This window comes from Haliotis rubra, unplaced genomic scaffold (genome assembly GCF_003918875.1).
Source record: "Haliotis rubra isolate DU_JTF1 unplaced genomic scaffold, ASM391887v1 Scf161, whole genome shotgun sequence".
NCBI lineage: Eukaryota > Metazoa > Mollusca > Gastropoda > Lepetellida > Haliotidae > Haliotis > Haliotis rubra.
Genome location: NW_025765570.1, coordinates 910,597 through 938,142, shown reverse-complemented (window position 1 = coordinate 938,142; position 27,546 = coordinate 910,597). Strand labels below are relative to the sequence as shown.

At 43.8% G+C, this 27,546-nt stretch overlaps 1 protein-coding gene across 1 annotated transcript in view; it reads left to right on the top strand.

Moving 5' to 3' along the window:
• Positions 1–27,546, top strand: part of LOC124271547 (myosin-11-like) — a 97,811-nt gene that overhangs the window by 53,487 nt on the left and 16,778 nt on the right. Inside the window, 15 exon segments of the mRNA XM_046706689.1 lie at positions 18–103; positions 864–927; positions 1,236–1,370; positions 1,529–1,584; positions 1,828–1,952; positions 3,457–3,637; positions 5,774–5,888; positions 6,761–6,802; positions 9,382–9,423; positions 9,425–9,525; positions 9,979–10,071; positions 10,463–10,536; positions 13,813–13,853; positions 14,792–14,927; positions 22,048–22,474. Coding sequence (XP_046562645.1) covers positions 18–103; positions 864–927; positions 1,236–1,370; positions 1,529–1,584; positions 1,828–1,952; positions 3,457–3,637; positions 5,774–5,888; positions 6,761–6,802; positions 9,382–9,423; positions 9,425–9,525; positions 9,979–10,071; positions 10,463–10,536; positions 13,813–13,853; positions 14,792–14,927; positions 22,048–22,474 — 1,718 coding nt within the window.

Sequence of the window (27,546 nt, the reverse complement as noted above, 5' to 3'; positions counted from 1 at the left end):
GTTTCTTTATCCCACAGACTGAGAGCAGCCTGAACAAGTTGCATGACGTGGACCATCTCAGTGGCAAGGTGGAGCAGTTCCGTTCAGAGAATGAGCTTCTTAGGTAGTCTTGAGTCATTAGTACAGACTTAGTGACTGTGGGGATGACAACTACTGTGTCTTGTTTCAAGGGAAGCAGCACATTTGTTTCCATGCATACTATTTCTATAGTCACCAAGACCCAATTCTGTTCCTAAGAGGCACCTAGTATAATGGGATGGGGGATAGCAGTGTATGACCTGATGAATGTTTAAACCCTGACAGTGTGGATCCTGCTATCAACAACTGGCTTGCCTGTCCAGGCATCAGTATTACTACCTGCCCTGATATATTACTGACAAGTGCAGTATTGTATCTTTGTTATGTGGTCGTTAAAAGTGACTGTGTTCCTTGACTGTGGATATGTTCAGTGATGTTACTGCATTCTGTGATGATGTGCTCAGTGACTATTACAATGTTCAGTGACTGTTGCAATGTTCAGTGAATTGTTACAATGTTCAGTCACTGTTGCAGTGTTCAGTGATTGTGGCAATGTTCAGTGATTGTTGCAATGTTCAGTGATTGTTACAATGTTCAGTGATTGTTACAATGTTCAGTGACTGTTGCAATGTTCAGTGACTGTTACAATGTTCAGTGATTGTTACAATGTTCAGTGATTGTTGCAATGTTCAGTGACTGTTGCAATGTTCAGTGACTGTTACAATGTTCAGTGACTGTTGCAATGTTCAGTGACTATTACAATGTTCAGTGATTGTTGCAATGTTCAGTGACTGTTGCAATGTTCAGTGACTGTTGCAATGTTCATTGACTGTTAATGTTTGTAGAGCCCGCATCATGGAGCTGGAGAAGGTTCGGGACAACCTCATCAAGCAGAAGGAGGATGTTCTGGTAGGTTGTCTTGTGTTTCTTGTATAAAATATCTTAGAATAAATGAGCACCAATGACTATTAAATCAGAAAAATTTAATCACAGATTCTGAAGTCCTCTGCCATGATATTGCTGGAATATTGCTAAAAGCGGCGTAAAACCCAACTCACTCACTCACTCCTAATCACAGAACGTATTAGATTATATGTTGCCATACCATTATTGTGGACTGACTGAGGACACATAAATCACCATTACTGTTTGATGACCTAAGACTAGACTCACATGAGACCCTTACCATGATATGACCTAGGATGTTGTGTGTACAGGCCAACAGTGAGCTGATCTACAAGAAGCCTGGCCTGGGTGATTTAGAACACAAGACTGAGGAACTGAGGGCTGCCAATAAACAGCTGCGCGAGATCAACGATGTCATGTCGGACAAACTGGAGGTTGTGGAGCAGGTAAAGGAGCCATAGCCTTTTTCAAGTATATGGGAAAATAATGTACAATTTCATTTTTAAGAATTTATTAATTCTATTATGAAAAATAATTTTCAGAAAATATTCAGAGCATGAAAGATATATGTTGATGCGTAATTCTTTTTTTCGTGTCTTCTCAGGAAAATGCAAAATTAAAACAGGCAATTGGTGGGCAGTCAAGTACCAGTGAGGAAAGGTAGGTAGGAAACTGACAGTTGATATTTATGTAATCTCTATGTTGTATTGTTCAAAGCGGTGTTAAGTTAAACTCACTCACTATTAAAGTTATGTCATTCTATTTTTTCCATATTCAGTTCCCAGAGCTAACTTGGCAGTCATAGTGACTTGTAGGTGTGAATTGGGTGGATGTATCCTTGGGAAGGAATGTTGTCAGTATTATCTATTATTTTAGTTCATGGTCAAACTCTGCTATTTGCAGACTACAGAGAGAAAACAGAAAGATCAGTGAAGATTACTCCAACCTGAGAAAGGATTATGAGAGTCTGGAGTCTCGACATCAGCGGATGATCATTAACTACGGCCACGAGGAGACGCTGGAGAAAGGTAGGCTGGTCTTGATAAGCAGTTGTGTCCTCAGTTAGTCAGATGTGCCTTAGTCACTGTAGGTATGTTTGATAGAAGACACTACTCTGTCTTGGTAGAAGAGTCACTGTGGGCTTGTACATGTTAGTCAGATGTGCCTTAGTCACTGTAGGTATGTTTTGATAGAAGACACTACTCTATCTTGGTAGAAGAGTCACTGTGGGCTTGTACATGTCTTGATAGGAGAAGACACCATTGAGACATGAATGTTCCACTCCTCTATCTTGGTAGAAGTGTCACTGTGGGCTTGTACATGTCTTGATAGGAGAAGACAGCATTGAGTCATGTATGTTCCACTCCTCTATCTTGGTAGAAGTGTCACTGTGGGCTTGTACATGTCTTGATAGAAGACAGCATTGAGTCATGTATGTTCCACTCCTCTATCTTGGTAGAAGAGTCACTGTAGGCTTGTACATGTCTTGATAGGAGAAGACACCATTGAGGCGTGAATGTTCCACTACTCTATATATCTTGGTAGAAGAGTCACTGTGGACTTGTACATGTCTTGATAGAAGACAGCATTGAGTCATGTATGTTCCACTCCTCTATCTTGGTAGAAGAGTCACTGTAGGCTTGTACATGTCTTGATAGAAGACAGCATTGAGTCATGTATGTTCCACTCCTCTATCTTGGTAGAAGAGTCACTGTGGGCTTGTACATGTCTTGATAGAAGACAGCATTGAGTCATGTATGTTCCACTACTCTATCTTGGTAGAAGTGTCACTGTGGGCTTGTCTTCATAGGAAGTGTCAAGTTATGACACCAGTGAGTCAGGTGTGTTCATTTGTGCATGGCACTACTGCAGTGAAGAGGGGCATCGCTTCGCAGTGTCAGTTAAAATTCTGTGAGACCCAGATGCTGGCTTTCGCGAAATAGTAAATGTATACAACCTGCACCATTTTGTACATTCCTTCCTCATTAAGCATAATATAAATGAAATTCAGTTCAACTCAATGCGTATTGGCAAGAGCATCAGATGTGGCTCATTTATTCTTTGACTAACTTAACCGCCTCCGTGGTGTAGTGGTTAGAGCGTCCACAGGACGGAGAGCCGGAAGGTCATGAGTTGATCCCCGACCGCGTCATACCAAAACACGTTAAAATATGGTACTTGTTGGTCCCTGCCTGGCTTCGGCATTAATGGGTAGAACAAGGACTGGTCGGCTTTGGAGTCAGTATAATGTGTCTGAGTGGGGTGCTTCACTGCGGCATGGTATCTCAGTGGGCTAGCACTATAAAACCAGCTTCAGTCTGGGCAGTCACATGCACACGCATGCTCATATGGCCTTCGAAATATTCTCAAACACGACGATAAACCCAATTTCAACTCACCTCACCTTTGACTAACTCATTATTGTACTGTGTATTGTATTGTGTCTCTTATCTTCGACACAGAACAGGACATTGTGGACCAGTTGTTCCAGACTGTTGATCATGATTCTTGTCTTTCTTCTTATCTGCCCAGACAAGCAGGACATGGTAAAGCTCCGCCCAGGGGAGAGAGGCGCCCTCCAGAAACAGGTACAACTCCTGAATGGTCAGCTGGTGCTGGTTGAGGGCAGCAAGAAGCGGCTGGAGGACACAGTCACACAGCTACAGGAGACCATCTCCAGACTCAAGGCCAAGATCACAGAGAAGCCCACAGGGTAAGGATCATGTACTGTAACAGAGGCCCACAGGGTAAGGATCATGTACTGTAACAGAGGCCCACAGTTTAAGGATCATATACTGTAACAGAGACCCAATCCAGGGTAAGGAATCACATACTGTAACCAGCCCTCAGGGTAAGAATCATGTACGGCAACAGAGGCCCACAGGGTAAGAATCATGTATTGTAACAGAGACCCACAGGGTAAGGAAAATGTTCTGTAACAGAGGCCTACAGGGTAAGGATCATGTACTGTAACAGAGACCCACGGGGTAAGAATAATATACTGTAACAGAGGCCCACAGGGTAAGAATAATATACTGTAACAGAGGCCCACGGGGTAGGAATAATATACTGTAACAGAGGCCCACAGGGTAAGAATAATGTACTGTAATAGAGGCCTACAGGGTAAGGATCATATAAAGGGTAGCAGCTATTGTTCAGGGCATTATCATTTGCAGAAACCTTAGGTCTTTCTTTAACTGCCCAACAAAGGAGGGCAGTTGAAAAGACAGAGGAGCTTCTGCAAATGATAATGCCCTAATAAGTAACTTTCCCTTATTATAACTAAAATGGAAGAATTTAAAAATAAATAAAAAGAAAGCAACGGTATCGGTTTTGAAGCATTTACTGCTAACAACAAGCGACGGAGGTCACTGACCCACTTTTACAAATATGGAAATGTCATAGAACAAAACAGATGGCGTCACTATTGGCGTGGCGTCATTCGACTATGACCTTTGCCCATACTACCAGCCAACATATTTTTCATTGCTCAACAACGTTTGAGTTCCTGTCGATATTTTCATTACTGCATGTTGTAATTTATGGTAAAATTGTTAAGGTTGGCACCCGGTAAGAAAGTGCATAATGGCACAGGTACATGTGACCCGAATGTGAGTCGAAATATCGTCAGAAATGAACCCGAAATTCAAAGCGAGTCATAGGTGATTGAGCAATAAGATTTGAGCTACTTATGGCGTCACCTAACAACAGGCTTGATAATGGCCCGTCGTCAAGCAATTTGGGGGCATTATCAAGTTACAGTGGCCTTCTCCTTTCCGATAACGTGCAGGCGTTTGAATGATAATTCTATCCATTTTAGCTATAATGTACTGTAACAGAGGCCCACAGGGTAAGGATCATGTACTGTAACAGAGACCTACAGGGTAAGGATAATGTTCTGTATCAGAGGCCCACGGGGTAAGAATAATGTTCTGTAACAGAGGCCCACAGGGTAAGGATAATGTACTGTAACAGACCCACATTGTAAGGAAAATGTGCTGTAAGAGGCCCACATTGTAAGGATAATGTTCTGTAACAGAGGCCCATGGGGTAAGAATAATGTTCTGTAAAAGAGGCCCACAGGGTAAGGATAATGTACTGTAACAGACCCACATTGTAAGGAAAATGTGCTGTAAGAGGCCCACATTGTAAGGAAAATGTGCTGTAAGAGGCCCTCGGGTACATTGTAAGGATAATGTACTGTAACAGAGACCTACAGGGTAAGGATAATGTTCTGTAAAAAGAGGCCCACGGGGTAAGGATAATGTTCTGTAACAGAGGCCCATGGGGTAAGAATAATGTTCTGTAAAAGAGGCCCACAGGGTAAGGATAATGTACTGTAACAGACCCACATTGTAAGGAAAATGTACTGTAACAGACCCACATTGTAAGGAAAATGTGCTGTAAAAGAGGCCCACATTGTAAGGATAATGTGTACTGTAACAGAGACCCACAGGGTAAGGATAATGTTCTGTAAAAGAGGCCCACGGGGTAAGGATAATGTACTGTAAAAAGCCGACCCACAAGGGGCAAGGGAAATATACTGTAACAGGCCCATGGAGGGGTAAGGGAAATATACTGTAACAGAGGCCCTTTCACAGAGGCAGAGAGACAGGTCCAAGTATTAGGTGAGTGTCATATTTTGTGTTACAACATGATAATGTTGAGATGATGTTTTTATTGACAGTATGGATGGACTTTCTCCTTGGTGAGCAGGGACAGAGATCCTACTACATATTTGTTACATGTTCCTCAATGAAAGGTTTGGGAGTTTTAGATCATCAACAAGCTGGCCATTTATCACTGGTTATTCCTGTTTGAACATCCAGATGTACTCCTTGTTCCACAGATCTGACTTGGGAGTTCAGAAGCTGGAAGGCGAGGTGAAGTCTCTCAAGGATAAACTGTCCAAGTCAGAGGCTGCCAAGCAGAAGCAGGATCAGGCTGTGAAAAGCTTGAAAGATGTATGTGTATATCATGTACCATTGGGCTCAAGTCAGTGTCCAAGAATCAGCATGTTATAGAATATGTTGTCATGATTGTTGAGTGTAGTCACACATCCTGAAGTCCAGGGTAGAAGGCCTGTAGTCTAACATCCTGTAAGCTTGCAGTTAGTCAAATTATCCATGGCTTAGACACTTCTGATGAAAAGTAATCAGTGAAGTCCAGGGTATATGTGTAGAAGTCCTGTAGTCTAACTTTTAATGAGAAAGTTAGTTTTGCATATATTATAGTCCATAATTGTTGAGAGAATATATTGGTCTGCCAGAATGATGGAGCAGTCTGCAGTGCTTGCAGTGGACATAAAAAATAATCAGTTACAGCTTGAGGACTCACCTTCTACCTGTCTGCTGCTTGTCAGTATGTAGTCACCTGCTTGATCAGTCCTCCACCTGATCCCTCCTCTTCCATCACATCGATGTCACCAGTCATCCTCTGTATTACCTTCCCTGTTCTCTGCTTCTCACAGTGCCGACATGTCTTTGTGCCATACCAGAGCCCTGGGATCCGTTTCACAAAGCTATCATAGCGCTACGACTGTCGTGAGTCTGTTACAGTATAGGAGGTACGACAGTCGTAACGCTATGATAGATTTGTGAAACGGGGTCCAGGTTCACAAACTGAACCTCGTGCTACAACTGTCTGCGTTCTGGTCTTCCGGCCTTTGTAGTGGCGTGATCACTTTGTGAACGTGGGCCTCTCTGTCCCTCATGACCTGCTTGTATGTAGTGAAATGGTAGCTTCTGTTGTCCACTGTGACCCTCCTGACTTGCCACTACTCCTGACTGACGTGCTTGTACGTAGTGACAGAGTAGTTTCTGTTTTATCTCATTAGGAGCTGGAGGAGGAGAGGACCAAGAAACCTTCACAGATACGGGTTTGCACTTTGCCTTTTTTGTTCATCTATGTTTTATAATTTTGCTGTGATAAGAAAGGATGCTTATATTTTGGTTGGTTTTAATTACTTCAAGGGAAATGTGGTAAGGATGGGAAGGTAGGTGTATCAGGTTGGAGTAATGAGTAGAGGGGAAGGTAGGGTGGATCAGTTTGGGGTGGAGTAGAAGGTAGGGGGATCAGTTTGGGGTGGAGTAGAAGGTAGGGGGATCAGTTTGGGGTGGAGTAGAAGGTAGGGGGATCAGTTTGGGGTGGAGTAGAAGGTAGGGTGGATCAGTTTGGGGTGGAGTAGAAGGTAGGGGGATCAGTTTGGGGTGGAGGAGAAGGTAGGGGGATCAGTTTGGGGTGGAGTAGAAGGTAGGGGATCAGTTTGGGGTGAAGGAGAAGGTAGGAATTATCAGTTTGGGGTGGAGGAGAAGGTAGGGGGTCAGTTTGGGGTGGAGTAGAAGGTAGGGGGATCAGTTTGGGGTGGAGTAGAAGGTAGGGGGATCAGTTTGGGGTGGAGTAGAAGGTAGGGGTATCAGTTTGGGGTGGAGTAGAAGGTAGGGGGATCAGTTTGGGGTGGAGGGGAAAGGTAGGGGATCAGTTTGGGGTGGAGTAGAAGGTAGGGGGATCAGTATGGGGTGGAGTAGAAGGTAGAGGGATCAGTTTGGGGTGGAGTAGAAAGGTAGGGGGATCAGTTTGGGGTGGAGTAGAAGGTAGGGGTCAGTTTGGGGTGGAGGGGAAGGTAGGGGATCAGTTTGGGGTGGAGGGAAAGTAGGGGGGGATCAGTATGGGGTGGAGTAGAAGGTAGGGGATCAGTTTGGGGTGGAGTAGAAGGTAGGGGGATCTGTTTGGGGTGGAGTAGAAGGTAGGGGGATCAGTATGGGATGGAATAGAAGGTATAGGGATCAGTTTGGGGTAGAGAGAAGGTATAGGGGATCAGTTTGGGTGGAGGGAAGGTAGGGGTATCAGTTTGGGGTGGAGGAGAAGAAGGTAGGGGTATCAGTTTGGGGTGGAGGAGAAGGTAGGGGGAGTGGGAGTAGTTTGGGGTGGAGGAGAAGGTAGTGGGGATCAGTTTGGGGTGGAGGGAGAAGGTAGGAGGCTGAGCTATCAGTTTAGGGGATGAGTGGAGGTAGGAGTGTTGATCAGGGGGATCAGTTTGGGTGATGTGGAGGGGAAGGTAGGGGATCAGTTTGCGGTGGAGGGAAAGAGTAGGGGGATCAGTTTAGGGTGGAGGGTGAGGTATGTTGATCAGGGTAGGAGATGAGTGGAGAGATATGCTGATCAGTAGGGTGGATCAGTTTGGGGTGGAGGGTGAGGGTGAGGCATGGTATGGTGATGAGTGGAGGGGTGATTATATGTTGATCAGGGGTAGGGTGATGAGTGGAGGGTGAGGTGTGTAGGATGAGGGTGTTGAAGTCAGTGATGAGTGGAGGGTGAGGTATGTTGATCAGGTATGGTGATCAGGTTATGTTTGATCAAGGGTAGGGTGATGAGTGGAGGGTGAGGTATGTTGATCAGGGTAGGGTGTTTGGGAAGTGGAGGATGAGGTATGTTGATCAGGGTAGGGTGTGGAGGTGGAGGAGGGTATGATGATGAGGTGATGAGGGTGATGAGTGGAGGGTGAGGGTGATGAGTGGAGGAGTGAGGTATGTTGATCAGGGGTAGAAATGGGTGAGGGGATGAGGTAGGGGGTGATGATGTTGATCAGGTGAGGGTGATGAGTAGGGTGAGGTATGTTGATCAGGTTAGGGGTGATGAGTGGAGGTGTGAGGTATGTTGATCAGGGTAGGGTGATGAGTGGAGGGTGAGTGGAGGGTGAGGTATTTTGATCAGGGTGGGGCCATGAGTGAGTAGGGGTGAGTGGAGTAGGGTATGTTGATCAGGGGGAGGGTAGGTGTAATGAGGTAGAGTGTAGGGTAAGGTATGTTGATCAGGGTAGGGTGATGAGTGGAGGGTGAGGTATGTTGATCAGGGTAGGGTGATGAGTAGAGGGTGAGGTATGTTGATCAGGGTAGGGTGATGAGTGGAGGGTGAGGTATGTTGATCAGGGTAGGGTGATGAGTAGAGGGTGAGGTATGTTGATCAGGGTAGGGTGATGAGTGGAGGGTGAGGTATGTTGATCAGGGGTAGGGTAATAGGCAGTAGAGGGGGGGTGAGGTATGTTGATCAGGTAGGGGTAATAAGCGAAAGGGATAGTAGATGATATTTATTGTAGGGACTTGCACAATGATGAAGGGATAATGATGTCGGCTGTGTAAGGAAGGGTATACTGTGCCTTTCAGTTTTGTCATAAGGAGTCAAGCATATCAAATGTAACTATCACAGATTTGTTTTAATTCGCTCAGTTTATTTTTATCCGTCTGCTTGTAATATTTTCTTTTCCTTTTCTTTCTTATCAATATGCATGTGCACATGCTTATGTATGGTCATTTACATCCCAGTTTTGAGTGTCTGAAATGAGGTCCTCTGACTGCAGCAGTGTCTTGAGGGGTCAGTGGTTATTGTGTTCTATTCTAGCAGTTGCTGATTGTTGTGGGAGTTGGTGTGTTGTTACAGTTGTTCTTGTCGTTGCTGCAGGAGTCGCTGGAAGATGTTGGGGAAGAGCTGCACCAGATGAGGGGGGGAGCTCCACAAGCTGATGGAGGAGATTGAGAGGAAGGACCGGGAGATCTCATCTCTGGAGAATGAGCTCAGGAAGACAAAGGAGGAACTAGATCTCAAGTAGGTAGTGGCCACTGGACACAGATCAAGGACATCTTGCACATGACTGTAGCATTGCTATCTCCTGGTGCAAGTGGTTGATGGACACAGATCTGGGACAACTTGCTCGTGATCTACATGAATAGAAAATCTTGTCACAGGGAGCAAGTAAATTCTGATCTGAAAGATTATTGAAAATTTGGATTGAATAATGAAAATGGCAATTTCTGAAATGTAAGCTTATGAAATAATGAGTGGCTGGGAACATCAGACCATAGATATACAATATCTGTCACTCTGTTTTAGGGATCCATTGGATAACTGCTCCAACATGACCTTTCAGGAATCTGTACCTTAAGTTCCCTCTTTGTTTCGGGGATCTATAGCATCTCTGTTTTGGGGATCTATATCTAACCTTCTCTTCTCTGTCCCAGCATTCTGTACATTAAGTTCCCTCTCTGTTTTATGTTTCAGGGATCATGGAATTGGTGACCTTCGCAAACTAGTGGAGGACTTGGAGAAGCAGATTGAAAGTCTGAAACGGAACAGGGGCAGCCAGAATGATGAGTAGGTGTTACCTTGATAGCACACTTCCTCTGAATTATGACTATTTAGTATTTCTGGTCTTGGAATGACATTTAGTGTACTTCTATTTAATCACAGTTTTTTTAATGGAGAATCATTAATAATAAACACATTGCCAGATATAAAATATTAAAATTTCATTTGAGGCTTAATGTTGGTCAGTCTTTGTGTGTTTGTCGTTAAATCAGCAAATTCTGGCGACACGATTGTTTGCAGATAAAGTAGATAATAATATATGTATTTCCTAGTTCCTATTTCCATCTTTATCCTTTTTTCGGAAAAGTACTTTTTATTTTTAAGCATGAATTGGATTACTTAGATGAATGTAAAACAAAGATATTACATGTGACTGATGAGGTTTGTTTGTTCTCAGATTGGACTCAGGTAACACTGTCCGGCTGACTCGTGGAAGTAAACTGCCAAAGCCTGCATCTAACTCTGCACCAAGTACAGTTGCTTTGCCTCACCATAGTACTAACAGCTTAGGCTGGGTGTTATAGAATCAGGTTGGGTTGGGGAGGGTCAGGGGTAGAGTGAAGAGCATCAGGACGGGTCAGGTTGGGTTGGGGTGACCAGGAAAGGTTGGCATGGTTTGGAGAGAGTCAAGATGGGTTGGAGGATATAAGATGGTTAAGAAAGTTTTGAGAGAGTCAGAAATGGTTGAGAACGGTTTTGGAGAATCAGGAATGATTGTGAAGGGTTTGGGATAATCAGGAATGGTTGTGAGAAGGGTTTGAGTGAGTCAGGAATGGTTGTGAAAGAGTTTGGGAGAATCAGGAATGGTTGTGAAGGGTTTGAGTGGAGTCAGGAATGGTTGTGAAGGGTTTGGGATAATCAGGAATGGTTGTGAAGGGTTTTGAGTGAGTCAGGAATGGTTGTGAAGGGTTTGGGATAATCAGGAATGGTTGTGAGAAGGGTTTGGGAGAATCAGGAATGGTTGTGAAGGGTTTGGGAGAGTCAGGAATGGTTGTGTAGGGTTTTAGAGAGTCAGGAATGATTGTGAAGGGTTTAGAGAGAGTCAGGAATGGTTGTGAAGGGTTTGGGAGAGTCAGGAATGGTTGTGTAAGGTTTTAGAGAGTCAGGAATGGTTGTGTAGGGTTTTAGAGAGTCAGGAATGGTTGGATAGTTTTGTGAGAATCAGGAATGGTTGTGAAGGGTTTGAGAGAGTCAGGAATGGTTGTGAAGGGTTTGAGAGAGAGTCAGGAATAGTTGAGAAGATGGATGCAGATGCTGCTTTATGCCTAGAGTTACAATAGAATGGACTTTGATCTAACTACTGTGTTAAACTTTTAGTCTTTTAAAGGTAAGACTTTTGTATAGATGACAACCCCTTCCTTCTGTTATGATGCAACATTCATCCTTTTAACTGTTGTCTGACATATATACATCTTATAGAGATTAACTGAAGCAACATGATGTGGTTGGAGGTCTTACCTAGGTAGAGATTCAGATAATTGCTGTTCAGGTTTGGTGGCAGCTGGTTTACATGCTTGGTGGAGAGTGGTGTTGATGATTTTGTCTACTTGCTTTGATGGGTAGTGCTTGAATGGGATGACTTCATGATGGAGGTGCCCAATTTCTGTGGTAGGAATGGTAGAGGAGAGATGACTGGTGAGGGTGGAGACTATGCCAGTTTTGTTTCTCTAGGGATGGTTGGATTCAAGATACATGTATTCATCAGAGTGAGCTGGCTTTTTGTAAACACTGGCTTAGATCTTTTTGAGTTGAAATGTTACATCATCATAGAAAAAGGAAGTTGTGATTCGTAAAATTATCTTGGCTTATTGTCACTCATCCACTTATAAAATGCCAGTGAAACAGATCACAATTATCCTCAGGTCCATTAAGTGCTGCTTGAATCTATTTCCCACATGTCTGCTTGATACAAGGTCAGAATATAGATCCCTAAGACTTGATAACAGGCTGCCTCAGTATATAACCCCAGTCACTGGTCATTTTGATCCCTTCATATAGAAAAGGTCAGGTGGACGAAGGGAGATAATTCTGCCAAGAAAAGGTTGAGCATGGTTGTTGAGACAGTTACTAACATTTGAAGTGTGCATATACAATGTGTTTGTTTACTGTAAGGAATAACATCAGTGTTTGCTGTGCAAATTATACATGATACTTTTAGATTTGTGGTATTAATTTGCTTGGTTTATAACTTTTTGATCCTGCACAATTGTAGCTCTCCTGGTCTGAAAGGCCATGTGAGACTGTCACTGCTGTGTCAGGATAGTCAATTAACAGTTTACATTGTAGACTTCTTCTCAGGAAATGACTTTATAGATTCGGTTCAAATATGTGTGTAAAAGTTTGTAAATGCATTTAAATGTATTATGGGCATAAAACATGACTTTCAATATGGCTGCAAAACAAAGGTTGCAATGTTTGATTTTTTAAATGAAAATAGAAAATATTCTTTTCTAAATGTTCTGTGGTGAGAGATCTGAAATCACATTTTAAGATGGTTCAAGACCTCTTACACACATATAATTATTGTTTTATGCAGTATTTGGAAAATATTAATGTTTGTTTTTTGAACAAGCTTTAAAATTCTCTCAAAAATCATTTTTGGCTCAGTAAAGTTCTTTTCCACTAAATGTTGGAATGCATAATTCTTTTCATGTCATCATTTTTGGTTCAAATCACTAAAGCACAAGATGTCAGCAACATATTTTTCTAGACTGTGATACTAATATGCTTCCATAACTTTTGTTAGCTGAGTGTGTTTGTTAGCACTGAGCACTGTTGACGGCATATCCAGGGCCCCGTTTCACAAAGCTCTTGTAGGCCTAAGATCTCCATAACTTTTCTCCTAGCATTTTGTACTTCCTTTGTTACAGTATAGGAAGTACAAATGCTACTGAAAACTACTGAGTTCTTAGGCCTACTGAGCTTTGTGAAACAAGGACTACTATTTCCCAGGGTTGAAATAAGATGGACAGGTCTGCAGACCAAGAATATAAGGAACATACCCCTTTATATACTGTTTGTGTGTGTGCCAGTCTGGACATAGTAACACAGCATCGCGTGTGTCATGGGGAGATCGTGTTCGGCATGCAGCTCACGAGGGTATAACACGTTGTTGATTTAACCACTGATTTACATTCTGACTGTGGTCTATAACATCATATAAAAGAGGCGATGTGGGGGTATTACTTTGTTAATAACATATGGTGCGGTGGGGTAGCCTAGTGGTTAAAGCGTTGGCTCTGTCGTAACACAGCGAAGGAGACATACAGGTTCTAGAATCCCCACATGGGGAGACATACAATATGTGAAGCCCATTTCTGGTGTCCTCCGCCCATTGATATTGCTGGAATATTGCTAAAAGCGTTGAAAACCAAACTCAGTCAGTCATATAAAAGAAGGAAACAAAGAATGTTTAGGAATGTATATTTATATATGTGAGACTGGTTTAAAACCCAGTGGCAAGTTTATTTCCGCTGTACCTTTGTTGCACAAAGCTGCTTCAGGATTCTATGTTAGGATTAGTCCCTTACAGCTTGTAGTAAAATGTAGTATTTTTCTCAGTAGAATAATTTACTTCATATCTCCTATTGTCAATCAGAGGTTTATCTGATCCAGGCCGCATTATAACATATAAGTCCAGTCTTTTAGCTGGAATATTGCTGAATACAGGGTTAAACAGATGATGTTATAGTTTCTACCATTATCCTCAGTATAATCACTGCTATGTTGACTTGTTTCTGGCTACAGGATCCCTGAAGGAGGAGCTGCAGGATGCCCTGAAGAAGAAGGTGGAGTGAGTGAGTGAGTGAGTGAGTTTAGTTTTCGCCACACTCGGCAATATTCCACCTATATGGCGGCGGTCTGTAAATAATCGAGTCTGGACCAGACAATCCAGTGATCAACAGCATGCGCAATTGGGAACCAATGACGTGTCAACCAAGCCAGCAAGCCTGACCACCTGATCCTGTTAGTTACGACAAGCATGGGTTACTGAAAGTTCATTCTAACCCGGACCTTCATTGGTAAGTAGGTGAGATGTGCTGCGAGATGTGATAGATACAAGCACCCAGTTTTTTAAACAAAATATGCCAGGTAACAAAACCCAGAATTTTCTAAAACTAAAAGATGGTGTGACAATCATTGGTAACTTATGGGTCTGTCTTCTTCCATGACCAGGGGCGATGGGGTAGCCTAGTGGTTAAAATGGTTGCTCGTCATGCCGAAGACCCGGGTTCGATTCCACCACTGTGATATTGCTGGAATATTGCTAAAAGCGGCATAAAACTAAACTCACTCACTCTTCCATGACCAGTGAATACATACAGCTGCCATTTATGACCAGTAAGTCAAGAAATGGTTTGGTTTCAGTGAGAAAGGAAGCCTAAGAGCCCTCACTCTGATGACTACTGAGATTATGTTGCACAAACGGTACTGTTTCTCGCTGACCAATGTGCAATGTGTCAGAGTGTGCGACTGCTGTGCCTCAGTGCCAGTGTTTGACGTCTCACAATGTTCATGCTTTGTCAGGTTCATCTGATGTCTATGAGTAATAAATGGCCTCAATTCATCAGCTTGCTAACAGCAGAATGTGTCACCACTACAACAGTCAGCTGTCAGATCAGTTACCGGGGGATGGAGGAACTTATACAAGACCACGTAGTAGAGATTGTACAGCTTGTGGACTGACCAAATGTTTAGCTCTTATGAACTTCAATCTATTTTTCAGGAAAGTTCGGTTCCAAGAGTGATTCAAACAGATCCTCTGCTCAGTAAGAAGTTTTTGGAGGCCAAACCAGCGCCCCCTAGTGAGCAAGGTAAACTCAACCCTGCGTCAGGATTGTATGGTGCCCAGTTCTTTTTCAGTAAGTAATGTTGTTGGTTGTGTCCGGTTGCAGGCTGCCGTGTTGGCTAGTGTGTGTTAGAGGGAGGGGAGCACTGTTCTGTTCTCTCACCTGTGTGTGTAAGTATCACCGAGTAGGTCACCATTGTTTGGATCTGCTTTCTGTAGAAAATAAACACATCATTCATTTGAGAAGAATTCTCATAGTATTATCACAAATTTCTTTCACAGTGTATTGTAATAATATAAGTAATTTATCTTAATTTTCACTTTCTTTCTTAATGATGTTCTGTTGCTGTTAAGGCCAGTCATTCTCCCCACTTAATTTTCATAATGCTAGTCTTGAACATGAATAGCTAAACACCTATCAATATCTGTATGTTATAAGACATCTTTATTGTATGCACAACGTTTCTGGGCTATTTCTTGCCCCTTCGTCATTTCACCTGGCAAGGAAAACCCCAGAAACGTTGTGTATACAATAAAGAAGAAGTTGACATCCATAATATTTTGTCTCATACTTAATACCAACTTCTATATGCCTCTCAAGAGCCTCATATGTGTGTTAACTGTCATGCATCTGTCTTCATATATCAATATGGCTATCTTTCTGTAGATGTCTGTCTACATCTGTGCTAATCTTTAAACTTACATCTGTCATTACAGACATTCACCTAATTAGTATCTGTTCAGGTGAATGTTTGACCCGTGAAGATCCGGGGAAGAATAGGTCTTTAGCAACCCATGCTTGCCACAAAAGGCGAGTATGCTTGTCGTAAGAGGCGACTAATGGGATCGGGTGGTCAGGCTCGCCGACTTGGTTGACACATGTCATCGGTTCCCAATTGCGCAGATCGATGCTCATGCTGTTGATCACTGGATTGTCTAGTCCAGACTCGATTATTTTCAGACCGCCGCCATAAAGCTGTAATATTGCTAAATGCGTCGTAATACTCAACTCACTCACTCACTAACTCAGGTGAAACCTTTGTCTCCTGTTTTGACAGGTATACTTTCTACTGGCCTGACACATATGCGCACTTTCATCATGAGACTTTTAATTCCCATGATGTGAATTTGATTCCAGTAGTTGTAATGCTGTTTTTGTAGGCACTGAGGAAGTAATTACTAGGACTGTTGTAATTTTTTCTTATCCTGACTCATGATCTTTTGCTTATCTCCCTTTCCCTTTCGAATGGTAGTGGAACACTTGAATCCCTTGAAGTTCCCAAAGCGGACGTAAAAATACACTCACCCACGAGTTACCTCCTTTTCCTGCGTAAACAGTCATGTGACCAGCCTTACTTGTCACTCTCTCCCTTTTCGCCCAGGTGGATGGTTGGGCGAGCACTGGAGTCCCGTATACGGCATTACATCCTTTTTATTTAGGTCCTATTCTTCAAAATTACGTTGTGTATGGATTTGGCTATAACTACATTGTGTTATATGTAAAAGATTTGAAAACATTATTTGTATTTGTGTCATAACTTTGATCCTGGTGAATTTATGAGACAATTCACCCTGACCAGATGATGGCCATGATGAAGCGTAGGTTAGGAAGAAGCGAAGGCTACAACGCGCCCAGTTGACTCGAAGCCTCTCATCTACTGACATTGTCCGCCAAACCCTCACGGACCTCGCGCAAAAGTCCTACTCCACATAGAACTACGTCTCAAGACTACGTTGGCGAACCCATTACACCTTTACGAAGGTCTCCACAGTCTGGCTTCCACGACTCTGTCATCTTGGAGGAGGATAGAAGACATGTTTGACGCCTACTCACTGTTCTACATCTAGGAACCCTCACCAGCGTTCGAGAACATCGAAGGATCCATCTCCAACATCTAGCGGCTCTAGATCAAGATCTCATATCTCTCACAGATGTTCGAAGTCACTCAAGGTTAAGGCTCACGTCACAGAGGTTCGCGAAGAGATGAATCCACAGATAGAGGTTCGCTCAATGAGAGGACTCTCAAGATAGACTTTCGCGAAGGGAGGAATCTTCAGACAGAGGTTCGTGAAGGGATGATGGAGGTTCGAGAAGGGATACAGTTACGCAGAACAACCAGGGATCTCAGAACCTTACACCTGTAGTAGGTTCAGTTTCGACGACAACCTACTTGATGAAAGGAATCCCTTCATCTACACGCAGATGCTGAGGGTCTTATCACCGGGTAGCAGATGGCCTGCATTGATATTGTCGTTCACTCACTCACCAACCCAACAGAGGCATTTCGGACTGCATATGCGCTGATGACTTCAACTCCAATATGATATCACCTATGAAGCTGATATCTCAAGTACTGGAGAACCTCAAGGTGACCTTGTAAAGGGCTTAAGGGTTAATAACGCCTTCAAGAATCCTTGAACAGACGTACAGATGATATTATTAACACTTTCGTCACTCAACTGAACAAGATTTTACACTTGGAGCAACCCTTATTCAAGAGGGATTATATGGCCATTAGAATTACACGCTTTTACTCAACCAACTAATTGCATCAGATTTTATGTAGGCCAACTTGCTACAACACCAGTGACGTCATGCTTGAAGCTGATTGGTCAGACAACGCCTCCCACTGACAGAGCAGGTACCAGCAAGTTTACTAACTTGTAAACAAACCCGTGGTGCGGGGAATACTTCACAGGCAGCTTTGGAAACAGTATACAACTACGGCCTGTTATCATCATGGGAATCTAATAGATGTCTAGCCTTGACAGCAGGATAAACAATGTTTATTTTGGAAGTTGTCGCTGATGATAAAAGTCGGTATGAGTACCTGTTCCCAACGCGATATGCTACAACACAGATGGAGCCAGCCTTGCTTTAAATAGGCAATGCCATTTCTGCCGATGTATGCTGATCAAAAGCGCCAGATCGCCTCAGTCAGTCCCCCATATAAGGGGAAGAATGATGTATCGTCACTGCAATCAGGGGTTAGCATTTCCAATGGAACGTCCTACTGTTTGGAATGTTGTCGGCTTTATGATTATTCATACGAATAACCAAGCCTATCGGCACCTATCTGCACCTATCTGCAGCATCGAGGTCTCGCGCAGTGCGGTTATCTGACCCGGCCCGGCATACAGGTTCTTCAAAGTGCCAATCAACTCAGACAGCAGCTGAACTTCACAATTAAGTTGCTCACGCAAACTAGGATGGCTAGTGAACCTGATGAAGTTGGAGTTAGAATCAAAAAGATCTTCAATTGCTGGGAATAAGAATTATCACAACACAGAATAAAATTGTTGTCGCCAAAGATCATTGGATCAAGATACAAGCCATGATTCCACAAGCAGTCATCTCTCCGTTAACACTACTGAACATGGCAATGTCTACTTGGTCTACTAACCTCGATTGCAGGACTTGACTCGCACAGGAAGGTTACAACTAAGGCCGCTGCAACAGTTCCTGACAAAACATCTGGACAGCGTCGACCCTATCTTGCTGCCAGACAATCTCAAGAGGTACCTACTTTAGTGGACCCACAGGTCGAGCGTCTCTTGCGGAGGGACCTATTTACAAGAACCGGCCTTCGACACACATCTCTATGTAGATGCATCGATACAAGGTTGGGGTGCACATCTCAACAATCAAGTTGCATCAAGGAAGTGGTCCAAAACAGAGTAGCATCTTCACATCAATCTGCTGGAGATGAAAGCTGTGATCAACGCCTTACAACTATGGTCGAGCTCACTGATCAACAGAATGCTGATGGTCCACACGGACAACTCTACAGTGGCATTCTCCATAAATCGGCAAGGATCTACAAGATCACCAAACCTACTACAGCTCACATTCCAGTTGTTTGACATCACGGAGGAGGCAAACACCTGGATAAAGCGTGTCACATACCCGGAGCAAAGAACGTGCTTGCAGGCGCTCTCCCGACCACTGCACCCGTCACCTCACGGAATGGATGCTCCATCCAGAAGCATTTCAGCTCATCATAAGGGAAATAGGATCCCCATGCACAGACCTGTTTGCCATGAGGTTCAACAAACAACTACAGACGTTTGTCTCACCAGTTCCAGATCCTCAAGCCTGGGCAACAGATGCACTGAACATATCATGGGAAGGACTAAACGCTTATGCGTTTCCACCACTGATATTACTACCGAAAGTACTGTTGAAGATCAAACAGACACAGGTGCTACAACTGACCTTGAGTAGCGCCATACTGGCCAGCGAGTATGGTTCCTAGACATAATAGAAGATCTTGAAGTCCAACAATCAAGTTACCAGATTGGCCGAACCTACTCATACATCCAGACACCATGCAGGTCCACAGGAACCCAACACTGTTCCAGCTACGTGTTGACCCTATCAAAACATGTTTGAGGAAAAGAGGATACTCCGCCAGGGCAGCCAAGGCAGTAATGCTATCGTTATGCAGATCTACTCATAACCTGTATGATGACAAGTGGCTGAAGTTTGAGACTTATGCAAGGCGGAAAGGCTTCATTGCTATGAAAGCTACTCATCCTCAAGTGGCGGAATACCTGTGTCATCTTAGACAGACCAGACATCTGAAAGGTTCGACATACCATACCTCGCTGCCATCAGTACAGTGATTACCATGAAAACAGGCATCAAGTTGACAAAAGTAGCAGAATTACTTGCTCTGCTGAGATCTTTTAAACTGGAGGACCAGCAAAAGAAGTTCAGAGCTCCGGCCTGGGATCTGAATGTAATTCTTCGTCATCTTACAAGTGATGCCCTCTAACCTCTAGATCAGACTACCTTCGAGCTGCTGACACAGAAGACTCTGTTCCTGCTTAAGCTAGCCACGGCAGCTCGAATATCAGAGATACATACGCTGGACTTTGGTCGAACCAGATTCGACATGGGGCAACATGCTGCAGATCATCTAGGACTTACATGGGACTTCATTGCCAAGAACCTACTACCTGGTCAGCCAGAAAAGACAGTTCCACGCACCAGCTTATCTACAATCCTTGGACCAGAGGATATAGTGGACCCTATCCTTGTGTCCGGTCAGAGCCCCTGAAGATATATCTTCAAAGACTAAGACAAGGAGACGAAAATTCAAGCACCTGTTCATCCCATTATCCACAGAGACATCAGTAGAAGTCTCAAGAACGATGATATCGTTCTGGATGAGAGCCGTCATATTGAGAGCCTATAAAGCAGCAGGACTAGAACCTCCTAGAGCTTCCAACCCACACGAAGTCAGAGCACTGGCGTCAACATTGGCTCTGCACGGAAATTGCTCTATATCAGCAATTATGGAGGGCTGCTTTTGGAAGTCGGATACGGTGTTTGCCAACCACTACCTCCGAGACATAGCCACTGAAGACGTCTCAGGCATTCACCAATTTGGGCCTCTCGTTGTAGCACAGCAACTAACGGTTCCTCAAAGGTGCTGAGTTGGAAAATCTCACCCTTTATCATGTTGACTTGTTGATAACTTTTACTAAGGAAAAGTATTAGTTTGAAAGTCCATGCACACAGTCTAGGACAGACTAGCATGAGTGATTAAAGATCCTGTACGGGTAAAGATCTTACCTGTACGTGAAGGGGTTGCAACTCATTTATGATAAAGATCTTATCATAATCTATGGGTTGTTATAAGATATCTAGTAATAAGAAGATACTAGTTTATCTGAAGCCACATGAATCAAGATGATTCAACTTGTCTGAGATTGAAGTAAGACAAGAAGTGGTCCCTACGAGTTATAACGGAAGTTGGAAGAATAGGATCTCGGAAATGCCGCTACGCAGTTCCCATGGGGATACAGGACGTATCTAAAGGACAGCTGATGAATCCAGGAAGTGGCCTTACCCACCACCAATCCACAGGATTCTATAAGCAAAAGATCATGAGTCAGGATAAGAAATAATATGTAATTTTTCAAGTAAAATTGATATTTTATACTTATCCTGACTCATGAGGTCAAGCCCTCCCCGCTGGAAACACTTCGGATTGCACAGCAGATCCAAGTGCTTGGGCAGAAAAATCAGGAGAGTGACAAGTAAGGCTGGTCACATGACTGTTTACACGGGAAAAGGGAGGTAACTCACGGGTGAGTGTATTTTTACGTCCGCTTTGGGAGCTTCAAGGGATTCAAGTGTTCCACTACCATTCATAAAGGAAAGGGAGATAAGCAAAAGATCATGAGTCAGGATAAGTATAAAATATAAATTTTACTTGAAAAATTACATATTCCTGTATTTGGACATAAGCTTACAATATTGTTAGTGGTGATATCATTTTGTGGCTCTGTGTTGTCTTAGCGTAAAGGAGGTCCTTAGTCCTGCACCTTGACATGAGCTTACCACTGTTGTGTTAAGAATGTTTTGTGGAACGGAGCACTGGAATGTGAAGGGCCAGCGCTATGTGGAGACAGCCCATGGTCCTACTGCTGTGTCAGGTTGTTGTATGAAGCAGCAGTTGCAGAGTTCCATGTCAGCACGACAGATGGACAGATGGACAGTTATCTATTGTGTATCAAGAACTAGCACTTTTGCATGACAGTTGATGTTAACATGCACAGTTTCTTTGACAATTCCAATGATTCTAATGAGCACACCACCATGCATTATGTCAGTGAGGGTTGGGGAACTTTCTATGTTGGGTTTCTTGCTTTGGTTTTATTGTCAGATTTTGGCTGGAGGCTTTTCTATGCTCATAATTTTGGTATTCGTGTACACCTTGAAATCTATAGAATATTGTTTTTTTTAAATGATTGCAAATGTCTTCACAATATTCTGGATAAGAATGCTAATCTTATGAAATACTGTATGTCATATTAAATTTATATTCTTGGATATTCTTATATAACTTATGCTAATCTTATGGAATACTGATAAGAATGCTAATCTTATGAAATACTGTATGTCATATTAAATTTATATTCATATAACTTAATGATATGCAATTGTGATATTTTAACTTGAATGAAAGTTTCAAAGGGTATCTTAAAAAATCAAAATCATTAGGAATATTACGGCACTTATAACTTGAAATGGAATTATGTCATACTGCTAACAATGCTTTTGAATTCAAAGATAGACCATTTTTACCATTTGTGATTCAGTTTTAAACAAAAATATGATATTTAGATATATTCCGGATAGTATTAAGGTTTCCTTCAATAAATCTCTTGTACTGTTACAGAGCCTGAGAAATCTGCAACTGATGGTTCCGGCCGACTGCAGAGCTTGATTTCTAAGTACAGAAGTCACAGTGATGCCACAACCGAGGAGCCTGAGAAAAAAGTAAAACCATTTTCTTTCACAACTGGACGCTTAGGGTTCAGGGGAAAGGGAGTCACACTCACCGCCCCCAAAGTCCCCGACAATAAAACACCTTCATCAGCAGACCAGCCTGGATTCACCAAACCGGGGGCAGGACGGTTGGGATCCAAGGGGCCTCCTCCTCCAACGCTCCCCAAACCCAAGGTGAGGCAGGAGATGGAGGCTGGAGCCTTGCGACAACAGGGTGGAGCGGAGCCAGGAGCTGTTAGTGGAGCCGAGGCAGGGGAGGGACAGAGTGGTCTGCAGGACACCCAGGAACAGAAGGATATTAATGCTCTTATACAGAAGTGAGTATCTGCAGCTGATGACAAAATGTTTACAGGAAAGTCTTGACACACTTCCTGACAAGGAACACCTAGTAAGGCATTCTGACACAGCAAAAGTTAAAGGCTATTGCTGGTAACTGATTGTTGACAGGCTTTAGCCTGGTCATGTTTGATTTTGTTTCTTGCACAGATGTATTCAGCCCACCATGGAATGGGTCATATATGGGTAGTCATTGGTTGGTGATATATTGTAATTATTCATTTAAACATTCATAAACCTGTTCCTTTGATTGGTAAATGATTCCAGTATATCCATGTTGAATTTATCCAATGTGTTGATCTAGTTCTGTGTCCAGTGTTATGTGTTCACTAACCTTGTTGTGGGGCCCATTGCACAAACCAGTCTTGTCGCTACAACCATCGTAAGCCTATGTTAATGTATGGGATTTGTGATCATCTTAGTGCTGAGATAGCTTTGTGCAGTGGGGCCCAGGTCTTTGCTATACACCTTCCTTTATACAACACCCCACAATAGGCACAGATACACTTCCTGAATACATGACCCTTACGAGAGTGAAATAGACCCTTCTCTGTATACAACACCCCAATAGCCACAGATTCACTTCCTGTATACATGACCCCTACGAGAGTAAAATAGACCCTTCTCTGTATACAACAGCCTACAGTAGGCATAGATATACTACCTGTGTACATGACCCCTACGAGAGTGAAATAGACCCTTCTCTGTATCTATAATTGTCACAAAAACGGTTCTTGTTTTTACGGCCCATTGATGATAGAAACATCTTATTTATATGGGCCAAGATCAGTTGAATCCCTTCCTGTGTACATGGTCCAAGGATAATCGAAACCCTATAATACTCAACCCTATGCTAGTCCCAGAACCTTCAGCCTGTGCACACAGCCAGATAATAATCACAGCACACTGTTCTCTGTAAGCTTTTTGTGTTGCACCAACTCTGAACACTGTACTTCCTCCTGTAGCTCTGTACTAAAGCTCCTCTTCTGTGTGTGTATAGCTGTAGGGTGTGAGTAGAAACAGTGGACACGGCAGTGTCGGGAACTGTAGACTAATACATATGCTGGGGACATCTTCAGGACATATAGACACAAGTCTATAGACACAACATATAGGAACATGTCCTATCTGCCTCTAGGTATTGGCTGTGACAAATACAATGATGCATCTATGTCTGAAGTGGGCCTTCACAGGTTGGTGCCCATACACAGTAAAGGTCTTGTAACTGTAGCTGTGTGGCAAACTTTGACATTGTGTTTATAGTGGAATATCATTAACTGGTGACCCATGAAAATCCAGGTAAAAACTGATCTTCAGCAACCCATGTGTGCCATAAGAGTCAATTAACAGGATCGGGTAGTCAGGCTTTATGACTTGGTTGATGCATTTCATTGTATCCAAACGTGTAGGTGCTTGTCCCTCACTGATGTCATCACTGGATTGTCTGGTCCAGACTTGATTGTTTGCAGACAGCTTTAGTATGGCAGGAAATTGCTTTGTGCAGCTTTAAACACTAAACAAAAGCAAGCATTGACTGGTATATTATAATTAGAATTACAGCATACAATAAATGGGTTTTCAAGGACTTGAATGAAACTTTACACTAAGTTTGGGCTGAGCCCAGTTCCTTTTCAAAATAGATAGTGTTCACATCTATCACTAAGAACTCACTCTTGGAAGAGTGTTTCAATTAACAGCTGTTCATCGTGGTTCTCTTCATCTGCTATTAACTTACATATAATTTGCATGGTGGACTTTTCTATTTCTGAGTCAACTTACGAGGCCTCATCCCTTGCATGCTCCTCCTTCATACTGCGTTCTGTTGTGTTGCATGGAGCTGTCTTCTGTTATACTGAATCTCACCTTGGTAGATAGCCCCACCCTCAATCACACAGTACCACCTGTGTTGCATGGAGCTGTCTTCTGCCATACTGAATCTCACCTTGGTAGATAGCCCAACCCTCAATCACACAGTACCACCTGTGTTGCATGGAGCTGTCTTCTGTTATACTGAATCTCACCTTACCTGGTAGATAGCCCCACCCTCAATCACACAGTACCACCTGTGTTGCATGGAGCTGTCTTCTGCCATACTGAATCTCACCTTGGTAGATAGCCCCACCCTCAATCACACAGTACCACCTGTGTTGCATGGAGCTGTCTTCTGCCATACTGAATCTCACCTAGGTAGATAGCCCAACCCTCAATCACACAGTACCACCTGTGTTGCATGGAGCTGTCTTCTGTTATACTGAATCTCACCTAGGTAGATAGCCCAACCCTCAATCACACAGTACCACCTGTGTTGCATGGAGCTGTCTTCTGCCATACTGAATCTCACCTAGGTAGATAGCCCCACCCGTCAACCCAACACACAGTACCACCTGTGTTGCATGGAGCTGTCTTCTGCCATACTGAATCTCACCTAGGTAGATAGCCCAACCCTCAATCACACAGTACCACCTGTGTTGCATGGAGTTGTCTTCTGCCATACTGAATCTCACCTTGGTAGATAGCCCAACCCTCAATCACACAGTACCACCTGTGTTGCATGGAGCTGTCTTCTGCCATACTGAATCTCACCTTGGTAGATAGCCCCACCCTCAATCACACAGTACCACCTGTGTTGCATGGAGCTGTCTTCTGCCATACAGAATCTCACCTAGGTAGATAGCCCCACCCTCAATCACACAGTACCACCTGTGTTGCATGGAGCTGTCTTCTGCCATACTGAATCTCACCTAGGTAGATAGCCCCACCCTCAATCACACAGTACCACCTGTGTTGCATGGAGCTGTCTTCTGCCATACTGAATCTCACCTAGGTAGATAGCCCACCCCCAATCACCTGTGTTGCATGGAGCTGTCTTCTGCCATACTGAATCTCACCTAGGTAGATGGCCCAACCCTCAATCACACAGTACCACCTGTGTTGCATGGAGCTGTCTTCTGCCATACTGAATCTCACCTAGGTAGATAGCCCAACCCTCAATCACACAGTACCACCTGTGTTGCATGGAGCTGTCTTCTGCCATACAGAATCTCACCTTGGTAGATAGCCCAACCCTCAATCACACAGTACCACCTGTGTTGCATGGAGTTGTCTTCTGCTATACTGAATCTCACCTTGGTAGATAGCCCCACCCTCAATCACACAGTACCACCTGTGTTGCATGGAGCTGTCTTCTGCCATACTGAATCTCACCTGGGTAGATAGCCCAACCCTCAATCACACAGTACCACCTGTGTTGCATGGAGCTGTCTTCTGCCATACTGAATCTCACCTAGGTAGATAGCCCCACCCTCAATCACACAGTACCACCTGTGTTGCATGGAGCTGTCTTCTGCCATGCTGAATCTCACCACCCAGGTAGATGGCCCCACTCCCTCAATCACACAGTACCACCTGTGTTGCATGGAGCTGTCTTCTGCCATACTGAATCTCACCTAGGTAGATGGCCCAACCCTCAATCACACAGTACCACCTGTGTTGCATGGAACTGTCTTCTGCCATACTGAATCTCACCTAGGTAGATAGCCCCCACCCTCAATCACACAGTACCACCTGTGTTGCATGGAGCTGTCTTCTGCCATACTGAATCTCACCTTGGTAGATAGCCCCCACCCTCAATCACACAGTACCACCTGTGTTTGCATGGAGCTGTCTTCTGCCATACTGAATCTCACCTTGGTAGATAGCCCAACCCTCAATCACACAGTACCACCTGTGTTGCATGGAGCTGTCTTCTGCTATACTGAATCTCACCTTGGTAGATAGCCCAACCCTCAATCACACAGTACCACCTGTGTTGCATGGAGCTGTCTTCTGCCATACTGAATCTCACCTAGGTAGATAGCCCAACCCTCAATCACACAGTACCACCTGTGTTGCATGGAGCTGTCTTCTGCCATACTGAATCTCACCTAGGTAGATAGCCCAACCCTCAATCACACAGTACCACCTGTGTTGCATGGAGCTGTCTTCTGCCATACTGAATCTCACCTAGGTAGATAGCCCAACCCTCAATCACACAGTACCACCTGTGTTGCATGGAGCTGTCTTCTGCCATACAGAATCTCACCTAGGTAGATAGCCCAACCCTCAATCCACACAGTACCACCTGTGTTGCATGGAGCTGTCTTCTGCCATACTGAATCTCACCTAGGTAGATAGCCCAACCCTCAATCACACAGTACCACCTGTGTTGCATGGAGCTGTCTTCTGCCATACTGAATCTCACCTAGGTAGATAGCCCAACCCTCAATCACACAGTACCACCTGTGTTGCATGGAGCTGTCTTCTGCCATACTGAATCTCACCTAGGTAGATAGCCCCAACCCTCAATCACACAGTACCACCTGTGTTGCATGGAGCTGTCTTCTGCCATACAGAATCTCACCTAGGTAGATAGCCCAACCCTCAATCACACAGTACCACCTGTGTTGCATGGAGCTGTCTTCTGCCATACAGAATCTCACCTGGGTAGATAGCCCAACCCTCAATCACACAGTACCACCTGTGTTGCATGGAGCTGTCTTCTGCCATACTGAATCTCACCTAGGTAGATAGCCCAACCCTCAATCACACAGTACCACCTGTGTTGCATGGAGCTGTCTTCTGCCATACTGAATTTCACCTTAGGTAGATAGCCCCACCCTCAATCACACAGTACCACCTGTGTTGCATCTTTCAGTGTACATTCCTTTCTGACCTGGGATGAAGACCGTGTGTTAATAACTCCCCTTCAATGACAGCTCACATACCAGGACATCTGTTTGCATAAACCTACTTACCATCATTTTGCATGGAGCTTCTCCCCATTACTTTGCATTGTTTTTTGTGGGTGTGGTAGTTGATGAGGGTCCTGATAGGGTGGTCATTTGACATGAGGGATAAGATTAATCACTTTTAGCCTGCAGTGGTAAGTCTGTGACGGTTCTTGGTTAGATTTGGTCCCAAGCAGCCTGTGCTGGTCGACTGATTTATCCTCTGGTCAGGATTGGTCAACTGGCTCCTTGTGCTTCATTTGCATGTATTATTGCTAATAATATCA